Source organism: Accipiter gentilis, chromosome 29, assembly GCF_929443795.1.
Source record: "Accipiter gentilis chromosome 29, bAccGen1.1, whole genome shotgun sequence".
NCBI classification, from domain to species: Eukaryota; Metazoa; Chordata; class Aves; order Accipitriformes; family Accipitridae; genus Astur; species Astur gentilis.
Genome location: NC_064908.1, coordinates 14,393,432 through 14,404,428, shown reverse-complemented (window position 1 = coordinate 14,404,428; position 10,997 = coordinate 14,393,432). Strand labels below are relative to the sequence as shown.

Here is a 10,997-nt window from a genome sequence, read left to right as displayed (position 1 = left end):
ACGGGCCAGGGGAGCTGCGGGAAAGAGGCTTCTTCTGCGTTTGTCGCAGAACCTGTACGGGGTTTGCGTGGCAAGGTTTTGGTAGTGGGGCCAGGGCCTTCGAAGGGTATGGTTGCACACCCAGCAGCTGCGCTGCCCTGTCAGCCAGCGCTTCCTCCAGCCAGGCAGGATGCACGGAGCAGCCGGTGCCTCGGGCAGTGGCAGCTTTTCCCCTATAAAAATAATAATTGTGTGAGTGACCCCGCAGGCCCTCAGAGCTCTCCCTGAGACCCCGTCCAGGCTGCAGCCCCAGGGTTGAGGTGGCTCTGAGGCGGGTTTTTTTGAAGGCACCGAGTGTAATCGCCTAGGCTGTGGTAATTGGGATAATTACGTTCTGCCTCACCTAATCGTCACCTGCAGCTTCACACGGGGAAGTTTCTTTTCCAGCTCTGCCCGTCGCCTCGGGCGCGGGAACCACCGCCGGGCCCTGTCAGGGGGGAAACTACCCGCCCCGGCGTGCCCCGCGGCTGCGGGAGGGACTACAGCTCCCGGCGTGCCCCGCGAGGGCGGGGGAGGGGGCTACAACTCCCGGCGTGCCCCGCGGTGGCGGGCGACTACAACTCCCGGCGTGCCCCGCGGGGCAGTCCGTGCCGGTCCGGCGGGAGGCGGCAGCCCTGGCCGAGGGGGTCCCGCCGGGCGCGGGCCGCAGCCCGCCCCGCCACCCGCCGCGGGCTCTGCCGAGGAGGTAGGAGCCGGTTCCCCGCTGCCCTTTCCGCTCCCTCGCTGCGCCGCAGGCCGCGTCCCCGCTGAGGCGGGGGTGTCCGGCCTCTGACGCGGCGCCCCTCTGCTTTGCCAGGACCTCCGGTGGCGGCCGGCGCAGCGGCACTGCCGGCTTCAAGTCACCGGTGAGTCCCCGCCCGGGATGGAGGGGCGGGAGGTGGGCCCTGCTCGGTGGCTCCCACCGGGAGCGACCTTTGCCTTCTCCCGGCGTGGGGCCGGGGCCTGCTCCGGCGGCGGACGGTGGCCGGGCCCGGCCCGGCCCGGCCGGGAGAGTTTCTCCGGGATGGTGAAGTTCGTTGTTGCCCGAGTAGCCGCCGGCCCCCCGGTCTAGCGCTGCGTCGTCCTGGGAGATTCTCTTCAAAGTCACGTTGTGGGTTTTATTTTTCATTTTCTCTTTATACTGTAAGTCTGCAGAATGCTGTCGACTGTGATCTGGAGCAGGCTAACGTTACATAAACTGGTAACTATTTTACCTGAGCTTCCCCCCCTCCCTGCCCAGGAGATATTTTCTTTTCTTTCCTTTTTTCTCCTTTTTTATCCAGTGACGCATAGACTATTTTCTGACTAGTGCCCTCCAGCACTGTAACATCTTATTCAGGGCTGAGTTATTGTTAAATGTCTTCTGTGCTCTACAGATCCCGTCTCCAAGGTCCTGCCAGCCTAATGGAGCCAACAAAGAAGCCCTGCAGTATGAAATCAAAGAGCTGAAACAGAAGGACCTTGCTCTAGACCAAGAAATTGCACAATTATTGTCTGAGTATGTTCTTGGCAAACTCACTGTTCACTGTGATGCCTCAATTATTTTTGTTCTTTTAAAACAAAGTATGGTCCAGGAATTACAGCTAAAAGCTGACCTTTTATGCCGTTTTTTATCATGGTGCTATACAATGTTGGTTACAGGGTTGTTTTGAGTTGTGCGACCTGTTAAAGACAAGAGGGAATTCTTTCCAGTTTACTTGGTAAAGCAAAACAAGTTTTACTAGGAGCTTGGATAAGAGGATTTTAACTTTACCCCAGAGGTAATTACGCATAAACTGGGAATGAACAGCTTTAACCATCGTGATACTACAACGTGCTGTGCTACCAGAAGAGCTTGTTCATGTGAGAATTAAAATTGAGATCGTGACTTGTATGAGCTGCCAAATTTAGTCCCAGATAAATCTGTTTCCTTCTTTGTTCCATCTTGATCAAGTGTTCACTTGTTTTGTGTCTGAGGCAAGTGGGTTAAACCTTTGTGTTCAAGATCCAGAGGTGTTTTCCAGGCAAGCAAGTGGCCTATAGAACACTTTGGCATGAGGAGTGCCACATACAGGGTAATGCAACTGTTTTATTGTGGTTTCTTATGACACGCTGTGGCAGTTGCTTATTAGCAACTGTTTTGAGATAAAATTGCTGCTTGATTTTCAAAGAGAGGGAATCTCTGTGGGTTATTTGTTGCGAAGGAGTGATATTTTCTGAGATAAGGTGTAGTACATAGAATGGAAATGGTAGAACAACAAAGGCTGTTCCAAAGCTTTTTTGTTTTATCCTCAAGGATAAACAGACCTGCTTAATTGTTTTTCCCTAGCTGCAGATTAGAGATACGTATACATTGAATTCACCACAGCCTATTCGTGTTTCTACTTGATTCTGAGAATGCAGGTGGATTGGGTTTTTTTGGTAAGTCTTGATGTGGCAAAAAAAATCAAAATAAGGATTTTCTCATTTGTAGCTTTCCTGTTTATGACTTGCAGCAACTGTACTTGCTGCCTTCAGGTTCTGCTTTTGACATGCCAGGCTTGGGTATCTCAAATATCCTTGCTGTGCTTCGTCAGTAGTGGCGGCAGCAGCAGCAATCCCTCTGTGTCATTTTTGACCTTTCTGGTTTTATTGTTACAGAGGCTACAGCCTGGAGGAATTGGAGAAGCACATCTCTCTGCTCCATGAGTATAATGATATTAAAGATGCTGGACAGATGCTGCTGGGCAAGCTGGGTAAGGAAGGGGAAAGCTGTTGAACTACTTAGTCAATGTTTTCATATAGACACAGAGGGAGAGAGAGAGAGAGGCTACTGTGCCATGAAGGCAGACCTTGTTTTAAAGATTCTTCAATTCTAGGCTTATATTACCCAATCACTTGTGTAAGCACAAACACTTCTGTCACTACTTTCTTGAGATGTTTTTAGAACTGAACATGTGAAATAATCATCATTTACTGGTATTTTAGTCTGTGTCATGGATTACCAAAATTTTATAAGTCTTACTAATTTTTGTCAGTTTTGTTCTTCATATGCTTAAAAAAAGAAAAGTGTTGAGACAAGCGGGGAGTGTAGCTGCAAAACCTTAGATGGGTTTCTTAGATGTGGGAGGTTCTATGGGATAGTTAGGGGCTACTGGGAGGAAAACACAGCTTTTCTGCCTGATCTGATCCTTGTTTAATTAAAGCAGTGGTATTTCTTTCTTTTCTAGCTGTTATCCGAGGAGTTACTACAAAGCAGCTCTACCCTGAATATGATCTGGAGCTTAGCGACTAGTATTGAATCTGAAGACTGCCACATCCTGCAAAAATGACTATTACTGGGCCATTATGTTTTAGTGCCATATCAGTTTAGAACTGACATAAGGTGGCCTCAGAAGTATGTGTGTAGAATTGCAACAGAGTATGGGTTAACAGCCTTATTTCTAAGAAGCTTTGGAATATGAAAGTTGTTGAATCTATCAACTGTTTCCTGCTTGTGGGAAAGGGATGTAGGACTTTGGATAATTTTGTCTACTGCCTGATGAACAGTATTGTTTTGGTGTTTTTTTTAATTGGAAAGGTGGTTATTCAGGTTGACGTTAAGACTCTTCCCATGGAGCCTTTGCTTCTCTACAGCATCCAGGGGCTATTTGGATACAGAAAGGATAGAGGAAGCGAGGGCATACAAATGTGCAATGTAATAGCTGCTTTGAAAGAAAAGAAAAAATCCTCAGAAGCAGGGAGGGAAAAAGGCTGAAGTTGTGGTGGTTTGGGGGTTTTGTTTTGTTTTGTTTTATGATCAAATCTGGGTAAGTCTGGGTGTTCTGCATTTTTGTACTTAACTGCTCTGGTATCTAGAGGTTTTGTATCATTTCTGTAGTAAATGGCAAAATGTGAAGTTGTGTTGAACTGGCCAGTCTCAATAAAGCGCAGCTATCACATTTCTCAGTAATTCACTTTAAGAGCCTATAAAACATTGCATGAACCTGGGAACAAATTCTTAAACTATATTCTGAGACAACTATAACATCTATTATTCAGATGTTTTCTGAGGACTCTTAATGGAGACAGTGTGGCAGCACTACCCAGTAATGGGTAGGTGCAGAATTACCTTTAGTCTTCTAAATGCAGAGTCACTGTGAAAGTGAGCAGTGTCCTAAACACAAAATTATGTTGAGAGCATGAGGGTTTCAATGTCAGGTGTTAGGACTGAGGGTGACTGCACAGACTAAATTTGGCTGCTTTGGGCAGTTCTAAGTGATAAAGTGCTCTGCTGACTGCAGATCCATTGTCCCTTTTTGACTCAGGCTTCACGTCCTTCTGCCCATTTCTACTTCAAGACCTTCTTGATAATAAATTTCCCCCCTGGTCTCCAGTCAGGCCCATGCTGCAGTCTGCGCATTATTTCCAATTTCGAATCAAATGAATCTGTCTTCTAGTGTTTGGAAACCAGAAAACGGTCACAAGGCTGCTGCTGAGAACATAATTGCTTCTGCAGTCTTGGTTCTGGACCTGGCACAGAAGCATCACTAATAAGTATCTTGTTTTGCCACAAAAGTTGTGGGGAGGGGTCTAAAGCAGAGGGACAGACAAAGCCTGTGTACTCTGTGATTCATTCAAGCAAGTCTCTGCTAATGTGCAGCTGTGCTTCTTGGACGATATTTACTGCGGCCACATAAGAATGGACTCCCATGGTATGGTTACAGGTATAGCCTCCCTACCATCAATCCCTCTTGCCAAGTGTGCGAAATTCCTGTGTTTTGGAGAAGTGTTAAGGGGAGGAAAAAAAGTCACAAGAAGGCTAGAACCGGGAAATGCTCACTTTGTTCTCAAAACTCATGTTGCTGTTCTGGCTGGTATTTTCTGTGTCAAAGAACTGGTTTAGCCTGGAGCGTTCCAACCAAAATGTTAGTTTGGCAATGGCACACAGAACTGGAAATGGTTTTTGCAATGGGAAGTATGTACAGAAATTCCTTCAGTTTGTGTTAGGTGTAAGCCATGGCGGATGAAGTATACGCCCGTTACCAAAGTTACTGAAGGTTATTTAAGGACTGCAAAGTCCCTGTTTTCCCCTCCATGTAGGAGCACTAGGAGTAAAACTTGCAGCTGTAGCTGTCAAAGTGTTCTGCCCAGCTCCAGAACTCGTGCTTCTGCAGTGATGGGTTTACACTTCAGTTAGCACAAGAGAGTTGTCCGTGGAAGGTGCCCTGACCCCTGTGCCTTGTCCACACAGTATGAACCCACACAGAACCAACCAGCTGAGGTAAGAGCAAACTGCCCTTGGGGAGTCCCTGCAGCTCTGTAGCTGGAACGGTGACGTACCACACGGTGGCAGCTACACTCCACTGCTGTTCTGGCTGCTCTGTGCAGAGCAGGGAAACCCAGAACTGAAAGATCCCAGGGTCTAAGTTAATGACTCCTGGGGTGCTTCAGGACAGGACTGCACCCTGCCGCTTCGGTACTTCATCATGGCCCCTCTTACTGTTCCTCCCAGAGTTACTTCTTGTACTTTAATGGCTATCATCTGGAGGATGAAATATGCTGGCCTTTGTCCAAATCCAGAAGAGGAATAGAACAAATCTTCTGCTTTCTATAAATAAATCTCCAAACTTGCTAGCTAAGTGTATAGCTGGAAAAATATTGACTGCAATAATGGTAACTTCAGATTTTTAATTTATATTTAGAAACAGTATTTCTGCTAAGTCAGACCCAGCTATAATGAGCTAACAGAGAACCAGTGGTATTACAGAGCTTTACTGAAGGGCAGTACATGCTGTCAGCATGGAGCTGCTGCAGAGCAGAATGCCACAGACCCCTGAACACCACTGGTTCCTCAGGACAAAAAAAAAAGCATGCTCTTTTTGTAATGAGTTGGTGTAGTTGTGGATGAGTACTGAGCCAAGAAACCAGCCTCTTCCCCTTCAGGTCACTTTCGGTTTTATTTCTTGTGTATCTATTTTACACATCAATTCCTATTACAAGCCACTTTCCTCATCACACACATGCCTACTCTGGATATAACCATTTCCTTGCATTGCTTTGTGTAAGCTGTGTTTTCTCCTGCACGTCCCTCTTTTAGTCTGATTTTGAGCTCTTATGTGTCTGAAAACCGGGCTAATGGAAAGAATATACTCTAGGACAAAAGAGGGAAAATAAAATCCATATAGTAGACAAGTTATGCTGCCAGTTGCAAGGAAGAAACAAATCCGTGCAATCAAGGGAATACAGCTCTCTAAAACGCTATTTCCTGCTGCTAAACAATATGGGGATGGGTTTTTATATCCCTTAGCAACCTAATGTTCCCGAAGTCAACAGGAATTTTGGCACAGCTAACTCCTGTTAATGAACTGTTTGCAATGCTTTAAAAAAAATTATACAGCCTGTCACTGAAAAAAAATGCCTCTCTGATTAAAGTCATCTCAAGGAAAGGGTGGAAGTGAACTGCAATTAACCTCTTTCCTTCTGCTGTCCATCATGCTGTCAGCATGTAGCTGCGTTATTGTGCTACAGAGATTGCTTGTGGACGTTCCCTCTGTAGCACACACTCAGCTGTCTGCAGCGTGGGCCATCTCCATATCCATCTTATGAAGATGAATTTTATCCTGATGGCCTAGTGTTTTCTCTAACTCTGTTTTCACTTTAAGCTGACAGTCCAAAATTGCATTCTGTATACTCTGCAGGTTCCACTGAGTTCTCAGGAGAGCATCGTCCAGTGTGAAAACACCATCGCGTATTCTTCGCACTTGTGTGCACACGGCAGATGATTTCAGCTCCAGACCAATCTCATGAATGATTTTTCGGAGGTACTGCTGAGTCTCATGCAAGCAATGGACTTCTAGAAGGACAGAGAGATTCGTTCAGAAGAAGCAAAGTGTTGACAGAAACTCAGACCTTGTCTGTAAATCCAGACACCACTCACAGTTATGCTGAAAGAACTGGTTTGGTAGAAGAAACTATTTAAGATACAGCACAGGTGGATTATGATTTTCTGGAATGCTACAGGGTGTCTTAGCCATTCCCAAAGTGAAGGTTTTAGAAGACAAACTCATGGATACAGCAGAGTAATATAGAAATTTAGGTATTTCAAAGTGGGTAAGAAAAGGTACCTTCTTAATAAGACAAATAATTTGTGAGGAGACTGGCTGCAGGAAAGCAAACACGCTTTAAAAAAACCACAGATAAACAAACAAAAAACCACACACTGAACTGCATTACACTGAAACACTGGGATAAGGAAGAATTTTGCCCCATAGGTATTCACTGTGCAAATTTTCTTGGTTCAGTCTACGATCTGGAACTGGCAGGGAAAAACCTGTGAGCTAGGTGCACAGCTGCCTTTGATTTATAAAGCAGCTTCGGTATTGCGAGGGTTCCAGATCTTGCCCTACCAAAAAAATCTTTTCACTGCACTAAAGAGTTCATCTAATGAGGAGGTGCTTTTGTGACTCTGGAAACTACAAAACATTAAATTTTCTGCAGAGATTACCAGTTACGTGTTGATACAAAGTTCCCACCAACTGATTTTGCATTAAATCACGAATAAGAAACTGAAGTTTACTGACTTATTTGCCATGATATATGCTCAGACTTCCCCAGTACATTTTGTACCAGTCCTACCTAGCTGGAATTCTGGAAGTGCGAACTGGAGGCATCGGATTGCTGTGATTATTGGAGGACTTTTTCCCATGGGGCGAATCAACCCTTTGACAGCCAGCTCATATGCCTCTTGTGTTTTCAAGTCAATGTTAGAATGCCTGGAAAAAGAAAAAAGAGAGCAGACATTCTTAGTACTTCTCTTCAATGGGATTCAAAATACCTCCACCCCCAATAAAGCAGAGCTGCAATTTTTACTCTTAAAACTGCCTGTGTGTTGAGTCTTTGCATATATTTTAATGCTATGATACGTGTTCCACCAGTAGTTTAGCACAGTTTGGGAGGGAGGTACTTGGTCATGCCTACAAGATATTTTTGTAGGTCCTGATGTACCTAATAGGTCCTAAAATAGCTGGAGATTTCAGGATACAAGGACACTTAACTGCAACCTATCACCAGGGCACAGAGCACTCGGTAACTTCTCTCTGTTCCTGTCTAGAACTCCAACCTTTAAAGACTTTGATTATGGCAAACAAAATCATCTCATTTGTTTTAAAGACCAGCAAATGGTAGTTGGATCAGGTCAGCTGCATTTGCCTATTGATACGTACATCAGCAGGGCCTTATGATTTGTTCCTTGAATGACAGCAAGAATCCGTTCCAGCTTCTCCCTTGTGATATGATCTGCAAATATTCAGGTAGAAACAAAGTCTCAATTATCCATCCAGAAACTGGAAAGAGGCAGCAGTCTGGTATGTGCCATCAGGGTATTGCTGTCCCTTTGGCAGGCAGTCACATCAAAATGGCTGATAAGAACTGCCAAGAAGTGGTTTTAGCAGGGTCACTTCTCCCAGCTGCACCATCATAATCCACAGAGCAGCACAGCACTCGACTGCAAGGGCAAGAACTATTTTGCGTAACTAATTTCAAGATGTTAGCTCCAATTTCTCTTATCGGGTGTTTGAAGAGTTTCCTTCAATGAAAGCTTCTAACTGCTATAAGTACAATTTACAGAGAGATCTGGGTCCCACCCAATCCAGTAGCAACTACCGCAGTCAGGACTCATACTGGCTTTGGATATATTGTGGTTGTATTTAGAACAGGTGGACTATGATGTCAGGATTGCACCTGGGCTGCAGGTAAAAATAGGTAAAAATCAAAAAACAACTAGAAAGCATGTTAAGGCATACCTTTTATCATTGTGCAGTTTACCTGGTTAAGTGCTTTACAGTTAGCATGCTGTTTGTTTGGTGTTGTTTGTGGGGTTTTTTATAAACGCATGTCCTGGTTTCAGCTGGGATAGAGTTAATTGTCCTCCTAGTAGCTGGTATAGTGCTGTGTTTTGCATTCAGTATGACAAGAATGTTGATAACACACTGATGTTTTCAGTTGTTGCTAAGTAATGTTTAGACTAAGACAAGGATTTTTCAGCTTCTCATGCCAAGCCAGCAAGAAGACTGGAGGGGCACAAGCTGGGAGGGGACACAGCCAGACAGCTGACCCAAACTGACTGAAGGGGTATTCCATACCATGTGATGTCATGCCCAGTACATAAACTGGGGGGAGTTGGCCTGGGAGGGATCGCTGCTCAGGAAGTAACTGGTCATCGGTCGGCAAGTGGTGAGCACTTGTTTTGTATATTCCAATCCCGTTATTATTATTGTCATTTTATTGTTATCATTATCATTATTAGGTTCTTCGTTTCTGTTCTATTAAACAGTTCTTATCTCAACCCACAAGTTTTACTTTTTTTCCCTATTCTCTCTCCCTTCCCACTTGCGGGGGAGGGGGAGTGAGTGAGCAGCTACGTGGTGCTTAGTTGCTGGTTGGGGTTAAACCACCACAACACATCAATTCAGTTTCTTACCAAATGTTGTCTTCTCTACTAGCTTCCCTGTGTCTGAGAAGTCATCAGTGGCTTTACCAAGAAGCCCACCAACAGTGTAAACCTTGAAGAAGGGCAAAGAATGCAATTTATCAAAGACATACTCTAAGCAATTGAGTAGCCATATTCTGCCATGCAGCTGCTAAGAAGTGCAGGCTATGATGACGTTGCACAAAAAGACAGCAGCGTCCTCTGTTCATACAGCACGTGTGGATGATTACGTGCAGGATGAAATTCTGGACCCTGAAAGCTCTCAAAAGCGTTAGCGGGTTTGAGTCAAAAGCAGAATCACCGTTACAAGGCCAGGCCGGGGCAGGAATCAAGCGTGTGACTGCACTTGGATATTCTGAGGCCGTTCAGAGCCAACACCTACCCTGGTCAGGTGGCAGTTGTACAGATCAGTGAGTAGCTTGTTCCCGTGGCCTATGCCAAGTACTGAAACACAGAAGACAAGGAACCCGTTATTCATCCACACGGAAAGTTGCTGATGTGCATTGACACAGCGCCGTACACTCACGCTGCTTTTCTTCCACCCTGGACAGGGCCGAATCTCCTTAGAAGTCATATCTGAGCAGTGCCATTAGACCCCCCCCCAAACTACCACCTGTCATTAAAACTACGATAAGCCTGTAATGAGGGCACTTGGATTTTCCCAGAACTTTACACCTGGATACTTCAGAGCAACCCGCTGAGCAACGCCGGCCGCAATGAAGCCAATTCAAGTGGTGGAGCGGAGACAGGGGGGTTACATGACGGTGTCACGGGCAGGAGCTTGACGTCTCACAGCAAAGCCCTACGTGCTGGGGGTAAGGGGTCGCTCCGTCTATCCACTGTCTTTTTGGACCTTTTTTTCTGTGTTTTAGCATTTATACGCCCAGCTGGGTTGTGAGACCGAGGGGCTACTGCCGTGAGCCATCACCGCTTCTTCCCCACACAGAAACCCATCACCTCGCAGCCGGCGGGACGCGGTGCCGCTCCGGGACGAGACCCACCGAAGACTCCCGAGGCCTTCACATCCAGCCGGTGACCCGCTCCGATCTTCAGCCGCCTGAACCGCGGGCCTCGGACTGCAACGGGGAGGGGGGGGGGGGACACACACAGCGTCGGGGCCGGTCCGCAGCCACCCCCCGGGGCTCCCAACCCCCCCACCCCCCGAGACCCCACGGCGGCCCTTACCGAGAGGGTGGTCGGCCAGCACCGGCACCCTCGCGGCTACCAGCCCCGTCGCCCCGTCGTCGCCCGGGGCCGGCAGGAAGCGGACGTGCTGCCGCGGGGCACGTCCCGGTACCGCGTTCAGCTCTGCAAGAGAAACGGGGAGAGCGGGGGAGAGCGGGGGGGGGGGGGGGGGGGGTACGGGACAATCAGGGGCGGCTCCCGGGGAAGGGAGAGAACCGGGGGGAGGGTGTCCCGCCGCTCTCACCGCGCAGCAGCCGCGTCTCCACCGCCTCACGGACGCGGCCCCACGCCACCCCCGCCGGCTTGTACACGGCGAAGAGCCCGCCCGGCACCGCCGCCGCCATGCCGCGCTGCCCCCGCTCCGCCC

The 10,997-nt window shown here is 47.3% G+C and overlaps 2 protein-coding genes across 2 annotated transcripts; one reads left to right on the top strand and one right to left on the bottom strand.

Moving 5' to 3' along the window:
• Positions 1–596: 596 nt before the first annotated feature.
• On the top strand, positions 597–3,932 carry SWI5 (SWI5 homologous recombination repair protein). Its single transcript, XM_049832356.1, has 6 exons — positions 597–724; positions 836–884; positions 1,167–1,219; positions 1,395–1,516; positions 2,638–2,732; positions 3,207–3,932. Exons 3-6 carry the CDS (start codon positions 1,175–1,177, stop codon positions 3,269–3,271), a joined length of 327 nt encoding a protein of 108 aa, XP_049688313.1. The 5' UTR covers positions 597–724; positions 836–884; positions 1,167–1,174; the 3' UTR covers positions 3,272–3,932.
• Positions 3,933–5,896: 1,964 nt separating this feature from the next.
• TRUB2 (TruB pseudouridine synthase family member 2) lies at positions 5,897–10,981 on the bottom strand. The gene is made up of 8 exons (XM_049832353.1): positions 10,875–10,981; positions 10,631–10,753; positions 10,447–10,521; positions 9,828–9,889; positions 9,437–9,518; positions 8,181–8,253; positions 7,594–7,730; positions 5,897–6,811 (listed from the first exon to the last, which is right to left on the bottom strand). Exons 1-8 carry the CDS (start codon positions 10,972–10,974, stop codon positions 6,522–6,524), a joined length of 942 nt encoding a protein of 313 aa, XP_049688310.1. The 5' UTR covers positions 10,975–10,981; the 3' UTR covers positions 5,897–6,521.
• Between the last annotated feature and the right edge of the window lie 16 nt (positions 10,982–10,997).

Bases quoted from the DNA above. Each gene is read 5' to 3' on its own strand.
- TRUB2 (XM_049832353.1), bottom strand. From the start codon at position 10,974: ATGGCGGCGGCGGTGCCGGGCGGGCTCTTCGCCGTGTACAAGCCGGCG. The intron at 10,522-10,630 runs GTAAGGGCCGCC...TCCCCGTTGCAG, and splicing joins GCTGGCCGACCACCCTCTCG to TCCGAGGCCCGCGGTTCAGG. The intron at 8,254-9,436 runs GTAAGAAACTGA...GAATATTTGCAG, and splicing joins AGTAGAGAAGACAACATTTG to ATCATATCACAAGGGAGAAG.
- SWI5 (XM_049832356.1), top strand. From the start codon at position 1,175: ATGCTGTCGACTGTGATCTGGAGCAGGCTAACGTTACATAAACTG. The intron at 1,220-1,394 runs GTAACTATTTTA...TGTGCTCTACAG, and splicing joins GGCTAACGTTACATAAACTG to ATCCCGTCTCCAAGGTCCTG. The intron at 2,733-3,206 runs GTAAGGAAGGGG...TTTCTTTTCTAG, and splicing joins GATGCTGCTGGGCAAGCTGG to CTGTTATCCGAGGAGTTACT.